The sequence below is a fragment of the Furipterus horrens genome, unplaced genomic scaffold (genome assembly GCF_987537825.1).
Source record: "Furipterus horrens unplaced genomic scaffold, mFurHor1.1.pri manual_scaffold_10, whole genome shotgun sequence".
NCBI classification, from domain to species: Eukaryota; Metazoa; Chordata; class Mammalia; order Chiroptera; family Furipteridae; genus Furipterus; species Furipterus horrens.
The window spans coordinates 26,247,681-26,267,307 of record NW_028327180.1 but is presented as its reverse complement, the minus strand read 5'-3'; the positions used below and the strand labels follow the sequence as shown (position 1 = coordinate 26,267,307).

At 34.1% G+C, this 19,627-nt stretch overlaps 1 protein-coding gene across 1 annotated transcript in view; it reads right to left on the bottom strand.

Annotated features, from left to right (window-relative positions):
- Positions 1-466: 466 nt before the first annotated feature.
- The window catches only part of PDGFC (platelet derived growth factor C), a 174,742-nt gene continuing 155,581 nt past the window's right edge, over positions 467-19,627 (bottom strand). The window contains exons 4-6 of the mRNA XM_090288991.1: positions 13,156-13,363; positions 8,279-8,496; positions 467-3,222 (exon numbers count right to left, since the gene is read on the bottom strand). Of these exons, the coding sequence (XP_090145117.1) occupies positions 3,106-3,222; positions 8,279-8,496; positions 13,156-13,363 (543 nt within the window). The 3' untranslated portion in view covers positions 467-3,105. The remainder of the gene's footprint in view (positions 3,223-8,278; positions 8,497-13,155; positions 13,364-19,627) is intronic.

The following is a 19,627-nucleotide window of genomic DNA, read 5'->3' as shown; positions in this document are numbered from 1 at the left end:
AAATACAGGAGAAATTGAAAAGGCAAAGTCAGTGGGACTTGGTGAATAATTACATACGAAGCATGAAGGGAAATCAGAACGTAAAGCAAATGCCCTATTATTATATTTTCCGTTTTTCTGCTCCTTCCTATGAATGAAAGGATCAGGATATTTATGAGTTTTAAGTGTATTTATATGTAATGGAAATAGTTTAAAATAGCAGAATCCTTCCGGAGGTAAGGGCATTACATAACATTAAGTGTATGATACCTAGTGGTATTAAGTAAGCCTTGTACTTTCTGCCTTTCTTTAAACCCAGTCACAAGCAGAAGGAAATGGAGGGAGTGAGGCTTCACGGTGTAGAATCTCATTACTGTTATGTGCACCTTTCCTATGTGCATGTGATTATTAGATAAGGGAGAAAATGAGATATAGAAATAAAAAATACAGACATGAAAGTCTGCCTTATACCAATTAAGCTTCCTCTTTTATTTTTATAAAATCACTAGGCAAAAACAGTTTGTCCTTCAGGGACGAAGGCATGTATCACAGATATAAAACAGTTTGTTGTAAATATAATTAATTACTTTTTTTAGCATTCTGAGAAATTATGGTCACATGTGCCATCAATGGGTTGACTTTTTTACTAAAATGCACAGTAAGACCTGTGAGTAAGTATTAAGCAGTTAAGGCTAACACCCTTCCCACTCACTGACTGGCAATAGTGTGTGGAGCTGCTACCTTTATAGAATAATTTCTTCAGGCTTTCAACATTTTATAAGTAACCAAAAAATATATAATAAAAAAATAAAAGGGAAAGAAGATGTTCCGTTCAATAGTTGGAAATGCTGGTTTAAACACAGTTAACACAGGTCATTTACTGTAAGATTTTATAGTCTTTACTATCCAAACAAGAGTTGTGCATTGCCAAGAGGAAGACACTGGGCATTGTATTTTCAGAAGAGCACTTCCGCTTAAGCTGTATCTAGTAGGCTTTATAAGGCTGGGACAAAGCTACGTGAAGGTAAATCAATAACACAGCACATGGATGTACATTATATCCATTTGTTTTTCATGTGGTTGGGCCCAGGGTAGGGCTGCCAGATGTTAAAGTACCAAAAAAAGAGTACTACAGTACTTAGAAGTGTCTGAAGACAACATGGCCCAGGGCCCTAGTGTTTCAGTCAAGTTGAAAGGCAGAAAGAGATAAGATACCAGCTCTGGATAGAAATCTACAATTGAAATTGAGGATTTACACCTTGAAATGCCTTATGTAAAATACATTAATTCATACGCCAAATCAATTTAGGCTCACCCCATTTAGAATTTGACATTGAAAATGAGTCATGAGTGGAAAGTTACAGTGTTTTTTCCCCCCAGTTTTATACTACCATTGCATTAATCACATAACAACTTTCAAGTCATTTGCAATTTAATTTACCAGAAATCAGTATCCAGATCAGTGAGAAAAAAACTATTGCTCAAAAGCACTGAAGACAAGAGGCAGGGAAGCCTCAACAGAAACATTCGTTTTCCTACGTTGTAAACTGACGTCAGCTTTTGCATAATGAAAATTCATGGTAACACAAAACTTGATCGCTTTCATTTTCTGGAAGTTTAAGGGACAAATCTTGTGCACACACACTCAGTTTCTCCCCAAAATAGCCACATTCTTTTATTTGGTGATTCAATACATTTTTAATTCAAATAGGCACCACATAACCTAAGCACAATATTAAGCATTTTACAAGCAAAGTATTTTACTGATTTTCTTTTCAATCGCCAGAGTACAATAAGTGAATTGGTTAAAGGATATAGTTCTGTACATTAAAATATCCATGTATTTATACAAGTGTGTGGAGCAGAGTTTGAAGATAATAAAACCAGAGCATCGCAATAAATAGGATGTGTTCCTACAGGACAGCAGAGCACACTTTGTCAGAAAGCTGTCAAGTCTCTTTTTTTCAAGGTGCTTTATGTTCTTCTGAGCTAGGCTCACATTTTCCACAATAGAGTTAGGGGTTTGTAATGATGGTATCTGAATGGCTGTTCTCATACGTTACTTTTTATTTGTAACTCCAATAATAGGAGTGTAGGGCATGATAACTTATTTATTTTCAAAAGCTTTTGCAACTTACCAAATTCTATTTATTTCCCACTTCAGTATTTTAAAATGCAGATTAATCTAAGCTCTAGCACCATACAAGAATGAAATGTGTGTATTTTTGTCAGAGCAACAATATTTTATATCATCTTTGTTCCTCTGGTTATAACAATTCTGTTTAGAAAAATTTGCCAAGCTAAAAAATAGTTGATCTAGGTTGTCATAAAAAAAGAATATTAAATACCTTTGGTAAAAATAGATATATTTAACAAGATTAGAAAAGCAAACAGTTATAATGTCAAAGGAGAATATAAAAATGTACACAATAAAACACATAAACCAACTTATAAAGTGAAGATAAGGCCACTCTTCTTTTCAGGTTTGTCTCTTCCAAACCCTGAATGTAGTTCTTGTCTTCTAAATGGTAGAAATTTTTATAAGAAATATGGAAAATCCAGTCTTTCCTATCAGCATGACACAAGTTTGATTGATAGCAACATAGTTTCTTTTTTTAAAAAACCAAGTTTGTAGACCATAGAACACTCTTGTTTACATATGTGAGTATAAGGAAAAAATACCAGATTTCTGTGATTTTAGGCCCAGAACATGGAGCTGGAGAGTTAATAAGCAAGGCAATAGAATCAGGTGCTCATTTGCACACATTTTTTTTTTTTCCTGTACTGACATTAACCTAAGTCATATCAAGACAACTGAAATATAGAACACAGCCAGCTGAGTAAGTGCATGGTAACTGTAACTAGCTAGTGATCTACAACATTTAATATTTTTTCCACGCCCGGAGACCTTTTCTCCTGTCATCTGGACGTCCTCTCAAGGGAGCTGTTGCACAACTCCTAATTCCGATTGGTGTCTCCTCTTTAAGAACACACTGTAAATCCTGAAGGATGATAAGTCCCTGAAGCAAACAACTGAGATTACGGATGGCGATAACACATCAGTTCTCTAACAGAAGCAGCCGCTGAGCAGGACTGTTCTGGGAGAAGGCTGCGTGTGGAGTTGCGTTATCCTCCTGTGTTCCCTCTGCACACACAGTCACACTCCTCATGGTGTTCCAGGGCCACGTCAGTAAGAGATTTATGCAATCCCCTGACACCGATCTTTGGTCTCAACTGAAGAACCTGAAGGGAACAATGTAAACCACTGTTAAAATCAACCAATGTCTATAATTTATGATTTCAGAGACAAGTACAATTTCAGGAACCAAATGTGGGGCTCAACAAAGAACTACAATAATTTTTCTAGTGAAGACATTGTGAATACATTCCCACTACCTCTCAAAGAATCATAAATGATCAATTTTTTTTTAAAGAAAGCATGTTTCAATACCAGAAGTTTGGAAGGATGATGCCTCAGAATAAAGAACAGTGTTTAAATGGAAAGACTCACTATGCACTCTTTATTTTGCTCATTTAACAATACTAGAGAGAATGTCACCTTAAGTATTTTGGAACCACTACTGCACTGTTAATTTTTCTGTTTGTTAGTTTCTTTCACTCATTCATTTATTCACACATTTAACAAATATTTATACTTGAAGGAATACATGCAAGTACTGCAATACTGTGAAAAGAAACATGATCTCTCTGCAGCTGAGTTAACTCAATTATGCCACTCATTAATTTTCTTGGCTATATTTCAAGTCCTCTATAAACCTGATGAGATGGATTAGATGTACTTCATAGACATCAGCCTCTGTCACAGCTAACTTTCTGCAGCTGGATCCTACTGTGCAGTCTATGGAGGTTTGGCAATAACAATAATGGTTCTTTTATGAAGTTATTTGCAGTTTGGATTGCTGGGATTTTTAATAAAATATATAGCAAACTAGACACTGGTGCTAAACGTATTTCCCCTCAACACTGTGACAAAAGGACATAGCTATGTATTCTATAAAAGAAGATCTGATGTACTGAAAAAGAACTACCTATTCAATGTATATTACATTTTATTTCTTATAATAGAAATGATAAATTTTTAGAAATTATGTTTGTTTGGATTATAAACAAACACTAGTGTACATAATAGCAGGAAGTTGTCGCGTTTGTAGGCTCTCTAGGTATGACAGAGATAACTTCATAGAGCAACTTTTAAAAGTTCCTGGAAATTTTCATTAGTCAAAAAAGGCACAAGTCAAGTCTTATGACTGTTCTCCTTGAAGAATTTTTAAAAATTGAGACTGTATACCTCATTTGAGGAATGTGGGCATACCAAAGATTAATTAGCTAACATTTTTTGAATGCTTATGAGTACTGGGCACTATAATAAGGTTTTTACATACTTTAACTCACAGAATTTTATGAAGTAATGCACAACTACTCCCCCTGTTTTACACATGAAGGAATAGCGCTTAGACAGGTGACATTGTCAGTATTTGTACTTCAGCCACAAATGAATTATTAGACTAATAGATACTAATTAAAGACACAAAATTTGCATATTACTAGTCATACATTCTAATCCTTTAGTAACTTTCTTTGTAAAAAGAGAAACTGAAAAGTCTTGTAATAACTATAACAAATAGTCAACTTTTAAATTAGATTTTCTACATCTCATAATTCTAGAATAAAAATTACTTAGAATGTATTATTTTAATGTGAAACTTAAGCCAATGACTATTGAATATTCTTTTTTTTTTTTAATGTGTCAGTACTGATTCACTGTTTCGGCACAACTTAAGTTGGCATCAAAATTAACTGCTCCTAAGATATTGCTACTATATTTTATTATCACACTCTTGTTACAAATTGTTTCTGGAATGAGGTTAGGCAGATAAAGAAATTGCAATATTGGCTTGGCATAGCCAATGGCTTTAATTCCTATCTCCAATTGTATACATTTTCCGAGTTGGCAGGGAGAAAGAAATCACTATGAAATGTACAAGTTAGAGAGAGAGGCTGCCACACAACAGCCCTGTCGGTGATGCTAGGCTACAATCTTGTCATCCTTCCTTCCTCTAGCAATGCTTAGGTCAAGATGCATTCACCAGATACAATCCCCTTCGCATCCCCCACTATCCATCCGCAGATGTGTGTAGAGATTTACGAACAGGAGAAGAATCTCTTAATGTTCTAGTGACATTGCGGTCTTGGATAAGAAACTCTGATACATGGTGGTGGGACCATATTATTGTTTTTCTTCTTAAGTCTGTTTGAAAGTTCAAGCTTGAGAAAGCTAGACTTGGAACATGACCAGCAGGTCCTGGATAATATTAAAGATGATAATTTGGTTTTTCAGGATGCAGTTTATGACACCAGAAAAGAAACCAGGCAGAAACACGTCTCACAAAATTTTGAGACAGGAGTTAAAACTAAAATTACAAGTTCCTGAAAAAATACTCCAGGGAAAAGCTAAACCCAGAAATAATGGAAAAGAATAGATTAGAAACAGAAAGAGCCATCCAGTAATAGATGCACATGTACCACTGCCCAAAGGGTACCAAGTACCCTTACATTTTTGGGTGACACAGAACCTTGCAGGATGAGACTCATTACTAGAATAAGTCAATTAAATGGTACATTTTCCTCCAAAAAAAAAAAAAAAGATCTATGCAAAATAAAAAAAGAAATAATAATAATGGCAAGACTGTACTTGATCTTATGAAAAAAAGAAATCTAATATATGAAGAAAAAAACAAGGTAAAAATTATCAGGCTGATTAAGAATGAAAGAAGGAAACAAGGAGGGTTTATTGTCAGAGTATCCTATAGAACCTTTTGCCAGAATGAGGATACCCTTCCTACCTCTGGGAAAAATTCATTAAATCTTTATTGATTATTTGCCATAATTGAAAAATAAGGCTAGGTACAGAGAGGAAAAGTTAGTATATATTAAGATGTGCTAGACCTCATTCTAAGCATTTTATAAATATCACTCCTTGAATCCTCACAATAGGAATGAGGGTTGGAAATTCACTTTACAGGTGAAGAAATAGAGTCACAAAAGATTCAGTAATTTGCTCAAAGACATATTCAAACTCTCGATGTCTGGTTTGGTGTCTGCACTCTTAAGCACTAATGTGATCTTTGTTCTTAGTTCTCAATTTGGTAGTAACAAACACAAATAAACAATAATTATAACATAGTAAAAGTTCTGTAACAGAGAGATCTTTAAAATCCAACACATGCATGAAGAAGGATGGACAATACTGGGACTGGCAGGAAACTAAGAAATGTTTTAGGAAGAGAAAGTATCTAGGTTTATACATATGCATATATATATAATGCTTCTTTAATCAACCCCACCGCAAAAATAGAAGGGAACAGATTAATGTCATTCTGGAAGAAGGCCAACGAGGATACAAGCAGTGCCCACAACCTATCCCCACACAAGAGTTTTACTTGAGACTTTAAAATAGGTATTACAGATTCTTTGGCAACTTCCTGCATAAACCTAAAACTAATGTTATTTGGAAAAAACATTTTACAAGTATAGGATGAAGGAGGATTTTCTTCACTTGAGGACCGATTTATCTGACCCAAAGTGTTATACAGAATCAGCATGTGATAAGCTGGTTTAAGAAAGCTCATACAACTGGTCTGGATTTTATAGCTCTCAGAATGGTGGTTACAGACCCAAGACTTGTTGGCTAAATCAGGTTCCCAAATACATTTTGTTTAGTAAGACCCTGCCTTAGAAAGTTCAAAATTGAATGATTTTATGTGAGAAAGGATCACTCAAGTCTAATTCCTATTCTCATTACATCCTTTCAGGTTAGGCCATTCAACGCTAATATCAGCCTAGCTATTAAGCTATTCTAAGTTTAATCTGTTTAAGAACTATTATATTAAGGGTTTCTTCTTCACTAGCTCTCCCAGTTCATGGAGTAGCAATAAGGCTGGCTTCTGGGCATAGCCTGGCCAGAGCTCCTTAAGCCCCCAAGCTCCTGACTATCTACTTCCTGAGACTGGAGTGGAGACTGTTCCCAGCACAAGGCTCTTTAGAAGAATGTAGTTAGAAATGAAAGTAGCACATGAGTAATGGCAGTAAATAGTCCTATTTCTAACCACAGGCTTTTCTAGGTTTCGATGTTAGCTACTACTAATTGCCATCCAATAATTGTCGTGGAATAAAACAGCTAGGACACACAAGAAATTATCGTATTTTACACTATTTTATTGAGGTGAAGTATCCTGTTGATGGTTACAACAAGTTAGTGGCAGATCTGGATGGAAACAGGGACCATTGTCTTCTGGAATCCAGAGCTTTATTTTCCACTTCGTCAACTGCCAACACGATATTGTTGAAAGGCAGGAAAATCATGGCATATGCCGTACAGTTTATGATACTGTCCATATTTAGGTCACCTAACAGATAAGGGTTTCACTGATGTCTTTATGCCATGATAAAAATAATCATTGTATTTATTAACCAGATATTTATTTTTATTATTCTTTTATTTAGTGGAAAAATAGAAATAAATGAAATGAAGCTATATTGAAATGAAGTCAGAAAGCAGATTTTGGCTTGGTATAATGTACACATTTTGTAAAAATTCAAGTGGACTCATGAGGAAGGGAATGCTTCCTGATGTAGAAATGCTACATGATGCATTGGAGAGAGGGTGGGCTAGAATTCGGGATATTTTAGCACTAATGAAAATTTGGAGTATGTGAGTCCTAAGGTTTCCAAGGTTCTGTAAAGCAACAATGACTAAGATTAAATATTTGATTTTTCTCAATTCTATAAAGATATAAAGGGCAAAGAATCCATAAAAAGTTTAACATGCTATTTGGAGCAACCTGAATAATAGGAAGATTGGTATTGTTACAAATATGTCTTCTTGGGATTTATGTGCCCACGTTGCCCCAAATGGAAAGGAAAATATCAAAGATCTTCTTTCTCCAAAATAGATAATAATTTATCTTCAAGTTTCTCTTCAAAATATTGCCCTTCATATTTTTAAAATTTGAAAAGTCTCACCCATGTTTTACCTATAAAAAAACACATTTTGTTTTTTGTATGAGAGAGAACTTCACTGACCACTCATGATGTACTATCAGAGGATAAGCTTTCAAAGACCCTGTCTGGGTTTTTGAGTTAAAAGTCCTAATTTTTGGTAAACCTTTTTTATGAATGCTACATCATTCCAAACAATAATTCATTTCAGATACCCCATTTTGTTATTTTTACAGCAATAAAACACCCAAGGAACCCAAAAAGACAATGATATACCTACCTCATGGTATTTTTTAGTAACTTTGCTTGGGACACATTGACACTCATTGCAATTGTGGAGACAGCAGGCACAGTTTCCACCACAGCGTTTCACCAGGAGACAACCTGGCCAGAAAATAGTATCGGTTCTCTTTAGTTCTTCCCTTATGGACACCGAGAAGTTACGAGGTGTGCAGCTGTACAATCTTACCTCCTCTTTCAGAAGGTTCAGATCCACCACTACATGGCACAAAAGAAAGGAAAAAATAGATGTTTATGCTTGGATCCTGAATGTATTCCATTAAACTCTTTTCATAAAGAAATCTAACTATTTCATGTGCAATAATCCTAACAATATCCCTTCTTATTTTAACTAAGTTATGGGGCTATGCAGCTTGCAAGTTGGACCTTCTATTTTATAGTAAACAAAGCTTCATTATGACTTAGTGACCAATAAAGAGATGTCATTGTGCAATATTAAGAATAGAGCCAACAAAACAGTTGAGAGCTATAAATAGGAAACTACAGAGGAAAAAGAGGGTTACACCTTTTAACCCTAGTAAAACAAGTAAACAAGGAGCCTATTGGAGGGAAGAATGCAAAATGATGAATATTTTGATTAAAAATTAAATGCCAATTTTTAAAGTTATGAAAACTCGTGCAATTAATGAAGAACAACTTACAGAAACCTGTCAACTGAACTTCCTATCATCTTTCTGACAGTAAGAATCATAAAATGTAAAAAGGAATGAAGAAAATAAAAATTTGAAGACAATTGAGTGGACCATGAAGTGGAAAAAAATGATACATTTTAAAAGAGCAGAGGTTGCTGGAAAGTGCTGTTTCTGATGCACTGAGAATTTCTGGTCTTTGAAATTTAATTTAACTCAGATTTCTATTCTTCTCTTTCTTAAGGATAAAAGGAATGTCTGATTTATAGCCATTGTCTCTATTCTTTTAACAAGTTGGTTAACTATGTTGTGCTTTATTCTTTAAAAGAATACCTATTTGTCAAGACCAAACAAAATATCCTTTCATCAGATTGTGGCAGTAAAATCTCAAAGAACCATTGTTTTTGACTACAAAATGATACTGCTTTAGTTAAATGATATCAAATAACATGTAATGTTTAATATGAATTAATATATAACATATAAGTAGTTTATTATTAGAATAAGCATCTCTAATATAATTTTAATTTATGCTTTATAGCTTTGCCTTTTCTTCCTAGAAATATCCAACTAGACACAATTTCAAAAAAATGGAAGAGTTTTGAATAATTATAATTCATCAGAGCTTTTTTTCCCACCAAAAAATCTAAGTTTTATTAAAATTTAGGAAAATTATCTATAATATAATAAACCTATTTAAACACCTTTTGCTAATATTGGAAACATTATAAGTAAGAATTGAAAGAAAAAAATTACATTCTGGTAATTCAGTTTTAAAAATCAAGTGCCACTATTTTAAAATAATTTTAAAATGACAAGATAATTACAAGTCAAATGCTTATTTTCATGTTATATTGTATATGTGATCACATTTTTCTAAAATGTAAAAAGGAGCCAATGTATTTTCAAAAATGTATTATAAATTATGCATATGCAATCATAAATTATAGGACATATAAACTATATGGTTGACTAAAACCTTGGTCAAGTTTAGGAAAACACAAAGAAATGCTAATTCAATAGTCTAATTTTAACATCTTATTCAGTTAAAATTTATATTTTCCAACTCAAGAGAAAAATCACTGTTTTGAGTATTTAAATTTAGATTTACTTTTAATCTGAAAAATGATCCTGTGAAAGTAAAGCTTTTGAATATTTAAGGGAAAATTAGTTCATTCTTTTGAGTGCTATCAAAGACCAATTTTTCTCTAATAAAATTAATGAGATAACTAGGTTAAATGTCACATATTCTACCTGATTCATTCTGCTGAACTAATAGTACATATACATATTACTTTTCTGTTGTTTAAGCTATATATGAAGTTATTTGAATCTTTCCTCTAGAAGTTCCTTTCTGGGCAAGAAGAACCTAAAACATGCACACACATACAAAAGCTGGTTGCCAAAATCTGCAATGCTCATTTAAGATTTATACTTCTTCACAATGTGAATGAAGCTCTTAGCTTTGAAAGGATATTCATCTACCTCAAATAGTTTTAAACATACTATTTCATGAAACTAGAAAATGAGACTGTATATGTTCACTTTAAAATGTTTACTTAACCACAATAAAAGGTTAGATAGATTTCCCAAGTGAACTAAGTTATGATACCTGCTACAATGTGAAAATTTAAACACACTTTCAACTTAGCTTCCACTCATTTATCATGTTTGACACAAAAGTCAAAAGCCCTTTTCAAGTACTAGTTAAGCCTGACTTAGAAAATATGGTTTTTTTTTCTTTTTCTGTAGTAGCATGGTATGAATGAAAAGCCTGACCCAGAGGAAGAAAGAGAAAATAATCAAACAGAAAAACATTAGTGCTCTCTACTCTGGACTGAAAATACATTAAGGATTTTAAATTTGGTAATCTTATGTGAAAGTTATGCTTCCTAATATGAAGACTTCGAACCCATCTAAGCTTCATTAAATAAGGCCTGTGATGATAAATTGGGACCACAAATTTTCTAAACATTGTGCAGAATTTCTTGGCAAAAAGATAAAAAAGGAGAAAAAAAAAAAAAAAAGAAAGAAAGAAATAGGAAGAGAAAGATCATGCCCCAACACATACATTTTTTAACTTAACTATAATATTATGGACATTGCCCTCTGAAAAATATTTGTAAAGTAAAACAGCATTCAAATTCTTATTTTCTTTTCAAAACTACCTCTGAATACAATATATGCATTAATTTGTTTTTCTGAAGAATGAAGATTTGAAGTGTGACACCAATGGAAGCTTTTCTAATGCACATGTTGTTTAGATTCATCAATATTTTAAGTTTTACTAAAAAGGAGTAATACTGACTGAAAGAAATATGCTCACATTTTACTCTGTTAGTTGTTCATTCTTTTGAGATAGTCAGCCCAAGAATATTCTATTACTGTAATGCAATCTGAGGGTGGTCTTTCTAAGATGGATGTGGTAACACTGTGATATGTTTATTCTGTGGAAAATCTATTTCGATGTCTAATTAGAAGCTTTTAAACGTTTTACTCCCCATTCCTTTGTAGAAGGACTCTTGGGAGGGAAGTTGGTTTTGTCTATATAGATGTTATCCCACACCTGCGTTTTAGTTTACGTAAAGTTCCAAAAATATACACTGCTTTTCTCACACTTACTGTATGCTTAAAAAGTTAATAGTTTTGGCAAAGTGCAAAGAGCTTCAATTTGGAAAGTGTTAAATGAATATTTGAAAGATCTGTTTCAGCGATGGATGTTTTTAAATATATGCTAGCTGCTGGCCAGATCTTCAGTGATCACCACGTGGAGAGGTACTGGGCGAAAGGCATATGGCTAGAAGGGAGATTTTTAGGCTCAAATCCTGAGATCTGCTGTCAAAAAACTAGATCTGAGCTTAGAACTTGGTTTACTCCCCCTCTACTTTTTACAGATCAACGTGATAATCTACTTTAAATTTGCTAACAAAAGCTCTATTCATGGGTGTTTCAGCTAGACTTGAAGATCTTCATTTTCCAGTTCTGAAGTGGGAGGGAAGGGAAGTATTGTTCATAAGCTATTCATCAAGTTATTCATCAAGATCAAATCTTATAAATATGTAACAGCTTTCAGCATCTGGACAAGATTCGGCTGCCCATGGACTTGAACACCGCTTTCAAATATTGCTGAAAGGAACCTCGGCTGTTGGCATAGCAAAATGCCATGGTTGGGCAAGTCTGAACATGACCTGCTGAGATTAAAGCTCCTCATCCTGAAGGGCTGCAACTCTCAGCAGGAAAGGGCAGGAATCAGGTTTCTTCCTGACACGACTTAGAAGAACAAGTCTGGTGCAATCTGTGCCTACGAGTCGCTCAAATTAACTAAACATGGTTCCTTTTCTGTCATTTCATTCTCTAAAGTGACTCTGGGTAGATTTCAATGTTTCTGACAGACGGCAACGGATTTTTTTTATGAGTGCATTATAATTATTCAGTTATTTTTACTACATTTTAATTTGTGTCTGATATGGATGCTTTCCAATTCTGTTTTTAGGAAATTAGTTAACCTTAGAGCAAACCCAGTTAATATTATTTTCAATTTTTCACCATGTGGAATTAAGTTTAATGATCAACACTTTCACTCCTGAAAGGAGATAAGCTCTTGTGGCCAAAAGGGATCATTTCAGAAGCAAGTTTAAACAGAGAAAAACTGTCATGGTGGGGGTTCCTCCTTCTATGCATTCTATTTAGGAAACTACTAGTTCTATTTAATAATGAGCCATTGCTATTTTTTTGTGTTGTTCAGAATAGTTTCTAGGCATTGGAAATTAAAATTGATATCCTGACCCTAGAAGACATGGTAAATAGTGAACTTGATAGAGCTTCCCCTTTCCTAGCCCCATATCTGGTTTCTTAGCAGCTATGATAATCTCTCTTGAATCTCTACATCAATATACCCGCAATATTAGGTTTGAATAAGCAATGATTCCTATGACATACAATAGAAGACTTCATCAAAATGATATTTTTAAATTTAAAAAAAATGACAAGAATTTTCAGCAAAAGTATTCCTTTTAATCTTCCAAACCAACTGAGTTACAATTAAGTGACTTCTTTTGTGTGTATTCTTATTTAATATCTAAATATGCTCAAATGTTATTAAAGTGGATTATTTCAGCACATCACTAGGGAATTTTAAACTCTACTCATTAGAAGCTATGACAGAAGAATCTGAAATATTAGGTGCTAAGAAAATTAAATAAGATTCCAATCTGAAGAGAGAGCTTACCTCTGGATTTTCTTCCAAAAACAAAAGCCTTGCCAAGAAGTTGCCAACCTGGCCTATATAGATCTTCTAAGTCCAACTGCCATCTGTCTGGTTCAAGATACCGAATAAGATCTTCCAAGGTACTAAAGGCAGTGACAGCATTATTAAGCAGGTCCAGTGGCAAAGCTGAAGGGGGTAACACTGAAGGACTCACAGCTTCTGTGAATTGCTGAAAGTAAAAGGAATCCCATGTTAAGTGGTTTAAAGATGACAACGTATTCCTTCTGGACTTACGCAAGAAGTTAGGTAGACTAAGGTTATAAATACATGGGATGTCCAACTGTGTTCAACTCCAGTTAGAAGTAATTATTTTGCAAGACTTCATGTAGATGAACTCTTGATAGGTTTTCTGTGCAGTCAATGAGAAAGACATTAACATCATTACCACAAGCTACAGTGGATGTGTTGCTTAAATAAAAACAATATGTGTTACTAAACTAGAAACAAAAACATTTCCATAGTTCAATTACAGACTTACAGTGGAAACTACAACACAGTTTACCAAATTTTTGTTTGTGTTTCACTGTTCATTTTTCTCATCTGGAAAATCACTATGAAGTTATGCAAATGAGTAGCAAATGAATTCAAACTTTAATATAAAATAATTAACTCATAAAGCATTACCACCAAATGTATATGGAATGTCTTTGACAATGGAGAAGTTGTTAATCAAGATAGAAAACACCCAAACTATAAAAGTTAACTTTAATAAATTTGCCTAAAATTGTTTTTAATAAAACAGGTTTAAAAGACAGACACTGGGAGAACATTCTGGTAAACTATATAACTCTCACAGGGTCAGCGTCCAGAGTTTACAAAAAAAAGACAGACAACTAAATAGAAAGTGGGCAAATTCTAGACAAGAAGCCCGAATGGCCAACAGACATAAAAACGTGCTAAAATCTGTTAGCTGTCAGAGAAATGCAAAATGAAATGAGATACTATTTCACATACATGAGATTTGCAAGCATCTAAAAGAAAGAATTGCCAAGGGTGTGGGTAAACTGGAATTTCTCTGCTCTGCATTCAGAAGTGAGTATAAATTGCTCTGGTTTACATAAGATACTGGAGTTAAAGATTTATATGTTCCAAATCCCTGTAATTTACTTTTAAGGTTTACAGTTATTTGTTTATTGCACATGAAAATATATGCAATTATATTCATCACAGTATTGTTTGAAATTTAAAAAAATTGAAAACAACCTAAATGCCCATATGTAGAACAATGTGTTACAATATATCATTTTAAATGGCAGGCAACAACACAAGATGATAATTTCAATAAATCTTCAACAAGGACACCCGCAATTTTTAACATGCACTAAAGGTAGGAAGTGGTAGATCATAACTGAAATCAAAATAGGTTAAATAATTAAGTGAACAAAACATATATTTTCATTATTTTTTAATTAAATTTTTGTGGAGGAGGGGAGAGCGAGAGTATGAAAATGTATTTATGTTGATTGATGTTCAGTAGTAGTATTTATAATAACAAAAAGTTAGAAAAAGTCTACATTTACAATAGTTGGAATAGTTAATTACATTTGTCATGAATTGAACTAGTGTACAGCCATGAAAAATGAGGTCCTCTCGAAATTTTTATTAATAAGAGAAAGGCCTACTATGTAGTAAATGACAAAAATAACAAGCTATATAAAAATTCTGTTAATATACCATAATTTCAACATCCATAAATTGAAAAAAGCAAAAATTCAACAGTACCTATACTGTGGAGAGTGTTTATCTATGATTTAAATGAGAATGGGTGATTTTAGTTTTCTTTCATATACATATCTATATTTTCAACATTTTTCTATAGTAAATTGGATCACTTAAGGAGATCAGGTAAAAATAACATTTGTTATCATTAAAAAAACTATCAAATCAACTTTTTCTTTTCATCCTCATTAGATCCTGGGCTAGATATGGAAAACCACATACTGTATACAGCATCTTCTAACTTCTCCCCCTTGCCTTTAATCCTTCCTTATTCCTTTTATTCTATGCTGCATAACCCTGTGATAATTTACCTAAAATTTGTTATCACTGATCATGTGATGAATCTGGATAAATGCCTGGAGTGTTTTCTCATCTGGAGGATGAAATTCAAATTCCTTACAGTGCACTCAGCATCCTTACAACCTGACCTTTGCTGATCTTTCTTATCTAATCCTCTACTCATCAAAGACAGGCACATTTTGTTCCAATCACTCTGGTCTCTTCACTTACTACCGCACACATCATATTCATCCCAGACCCATGCTCATGGCTGCTCCCTTTCTCCCATATGTGAAACGCTCCCTCCTGTGATCCACATAATAAATCTCTACCATTCTTAATGGACTTTCTTGAAACCCAATTCATCCATGAAAACTTCCTCAATAACAGGGCCATCATTGTCCCATATATCTCAATCGTGTCGATTTGCAAAACATCCCCTCTTTGGGCTCTCCTGTGGGCACATGGCTTGAAAAGCAGAGGCTGCTCTATGAATCAGAAAAAGCACAATCATTCTCTGTGGCAGGCACAGCTCCTGCTGAGGCTCACAGCTTTGTGGGCATGGAGTCCCATTTGTACACAGAGGGTAGAAGGGCGGACTTTTATAAAGAATAATTGGCAGAAATGAGTGTGGCAGCTTTGGGTTGACAATGATTTTATTATTATTTTAGAGATCGAATTTCCATAATGTTGAGATTGTGGCTAAAATATTAGTACTGGGATATTTTCAATTATTATATCTAACTTTTGAGAGCAGAAACCAAATTAAATATATTCCTATTTACTACCATTATTTTTTAAATTGTCCAGAAATAAAAAATTGCTTTGATACGTGACTATATTATGATTGGTTACCAAGTAGGATTGGTAACTACGTTATAGGCATAAAAGAACAATTCTCTAATAAAAATTCCCATTGGTCATTTAACCAATTTAGTTAATATTGATTAAGTTTATAACATGAAAAGGTTAGTGCAAAATATTTGCAAATTAAAAAAAAAATAGGCTAAAATGTATATGTTTATGTAAAGTGTAAATTAAGGGTCAGTAATACTGAAAGAAAAACGGAGTATTATTCATGACTATGACAATGTACAATAAGTTGAATGTATCCTAATCTTACACAGAGAGTACATATATAGAAAGCTAATACAGAAAGTATATATTATTCATTAAAGTGTCAGAGTGCCCAGTTAGACATAACAACATTGTTACTTAAGCTACTTTCAAGCTTATTTTGCTTTTCACCTGTGTTGGAGACTCTGCATAGAGCAATAAAAGGTTCCCACTGAAATCAATATTGCTGAGATAAAGGTTAAACAATTCATATAAAAGAAACTAAAACAATATAAGCTTGTAATATGGGGCAAACAGAATACACACACCTTGGGTTCAGTGAAGTATCAGAATTGCAATCCCCTCACAGGACAAACTTTGGGAGAAAACAACTTGGCACATGTTACTTTATGCATATATTAGTTGATGTTAAAATAAGAGAAATTACAAAATAAAGACACACACAGCAGTTTGCACCCACCCAACAAAGAGGAGGGAAAACCAACTCACTTCCTCTAGATTCAAAGAATCAACTCCTGGACAGAACAGAGGAAGGGCTTTCTCCTGACTGTTACTCCACCCATCATTTCAAGGAAACACCAAGTCCTTCACTTTCAAAGTTCTGTTTTTCTAAGTTGTGTCAAGGGATTTTCAGAGAACAGGGAGGGCAGTGGAAAAAAAAGTTAGAGGACAAAATGTCCTCTCCTTTTTTGTTTTCATTTCTTCTCTACGCAAAAAATCATCTTTTCAGTACAGGCTCAAAACCTTTTCTCCCATATTTAAGTGTCTACAAAATTCCAATGATACTTATGATCGGGTTGAGGGCCTGAAACTGAATTGGATTTTCATATTGCCCCATTCCCTATCTCTTTTAGTCACCCTGAAAATACATATTACTAAGTCATGATTTGTTCTAAGACCATTTAGTGGGTGACAATGGTCAGTAATCAAAAGCAGTTTCTTGGTGTTCTATAATGCAAACAATGAAGTCAACATCCACACTTTAGTAAGCCACAGAGAAACCTTTTCTGCTATTTCCTGCAGGGCAGCAGTGATGACCTGGGAGGGATCACGTAGTTCTCAGTGATAAAGACCTTTCAGTATAGATCGTGAAAGAGCAGAACAGGAATCTGAAATCTCAGCACAATGAAGTGCCACGTCAAACCAAGCAATTCTCAAATGTCAATATCATGTGTTCAGGGTCTTATACAAAATAAGGCCTTTTAAATTCCTTGGTGAAATTCATTATGAAGGACAGCATGATGTGAAGGAACCCTGATCAGGAGTCAAGGAGCCTGCTCTGGAATCCTGGGGCTGCTCACAGTTAGGAAAGAGGATCTGGACTAATCCTGTAACCCCTCTAAGGCTCATTTTCCTCCTCTGTTAATCTTGGCTGCTAAACTCAGTGACTACATTTCTTTTTAGTTTTTAAATTTCAGAATTCTATGTAATTTTATATAATTGCCAGAAGGTCCATGTTCTCCACATCCTTGCCACCACTTTCTCTCTCATATGCTCAGTGATAGCCATTCTAACAGGTGTGAGAGGATATCTTCTTGTGGATCTGATTGCCATTTCCCTGATGATGAGTGACATTGAGCATCCATGCATGTATGTTCATGTGTTGTTGGCCTTGTGGATGGCTCCTTTGGAAAAACTTCTATTCAGTTTCTCTGCCCATTTTTAATCATGTTTCATTTTTCTTTCTTTCTTTCTTTCTTTCTTTCTTTCTTTCTTTCTTTCTTTCTTTCTTTCTTTCTTTTCTTTCTTTCTTTTTTTATTTTTATTTTTGGTTATTGAGTTGTATGAGTTCTTTATATATTTAGGCTATTAACTCCTTATCTAATATATAATTTGCATATACTTTGTTCCATTCCACAAGTTGCCTTTTCATTTTGTTGATTGCTTCTTTTTATGTACAGGAGCTTTGTAGTTTGATGTAGTCCTATTTGTTTGATTTTTGGTTTTATTCCTGTGCTTTGGTGACATTTCTAAAAAATGCTCATGCACTACTGCTGGAAATGTAAATTTATTCAGACACTATAGAAAATAGTGTGAAAGTTCTGCAGAAATTTAAAATTAGAACTACCATATGATCCAGCAATCCCACTTCTGGGTATATACCCAAAGAAAATGAAAACAGGACATTGGAAAGATATCTTTGCACACCCATGTTTATTGCAGCATTATTAACAATAGCCAAAATATGAAAACAACCTAAGTATCCATCAACAGATAAACAGATAAAGAAGATGTGGTATAGTGTATATTATTCAGCCATGAGAACATGGATGAACCTTGTGGGCATTATGCTAGGTGATATAAATCAGACAGAGAAAGACAAATACTGTATCACCTCATTCAATGTGTAGAATCTAAAAAAGCCAAACTCATGAAACACAGAATGGAAATACCAAAGCCTTGGGGTGGAGTATTGGGGAGGTGTTGGTCAAATGGTACAGACTTTCAGTTAGAAGATAAAAAGTTCTGGAGATCTAATATAGAGCATTGTGATTACAGTAAACAGTACTGTATTATATACTTCAAAGATGCAACAAGAGACTCAATCTTGAATGTTCTCACCACAAAATAGAGTTGATAATTATGCTGTAATTATATGACTTGATAGAGATGTTAACTACAGTGGTAATCATGGTGCAATATATTAATGTAGCATATCCACACCTTAAATGTACACATATTTCTATTACATTTCAATTTTTAAAAAAGTGTCCAACACACCTTTATAGCAAAATTATCTGGAAAGCTTCAAAAACAAATGTACTACTTAGTGAGTCTGTGGTGGGGCTGAGGTCTCTCTCTTTTTTTCCTTTTAAATCTTCCTTGTTGCTTTAGATTATCAGTGAATTTTGGGAAACACTATCCTCTTCCTCTGGTAAACTAACATAATTGAACACTGACGCTTTTTTCTTTCCTGAGAGTACATACAAGTTTACCCTGCCTTCTCAGAATACAAATATCCCCAGAAAGATGGATCTAGCTTATGAATGAAATCTGTGTTGTTCCACAAATCAGAAGCAAACAGGTTCATGCTTAGAGAATTGATATCACCATGTTTCAAATACATAGAGACACATGCTGCATTATGGGCTGAATTGTGCCCCCCTAAAATTCTTATGTTGAAATCGTATCCCCCAGTATCACAGAATAAGACTATTTGGAGACAGAACATCTAAAGAAGTAATTCAGGTTAAGTGAGGTCACTAGGCTGAGCCCTAATCCAATCCGACTGGTCCCCCTGTAAGAACAGGAAATGTGGACAGAGACACAATGGGAAGACCCCATGAAGACACAACGGGAAGACCCCATGAAGACACAACGGGAAGACCCCATGAAGACACAACGGGAAGACCCCATG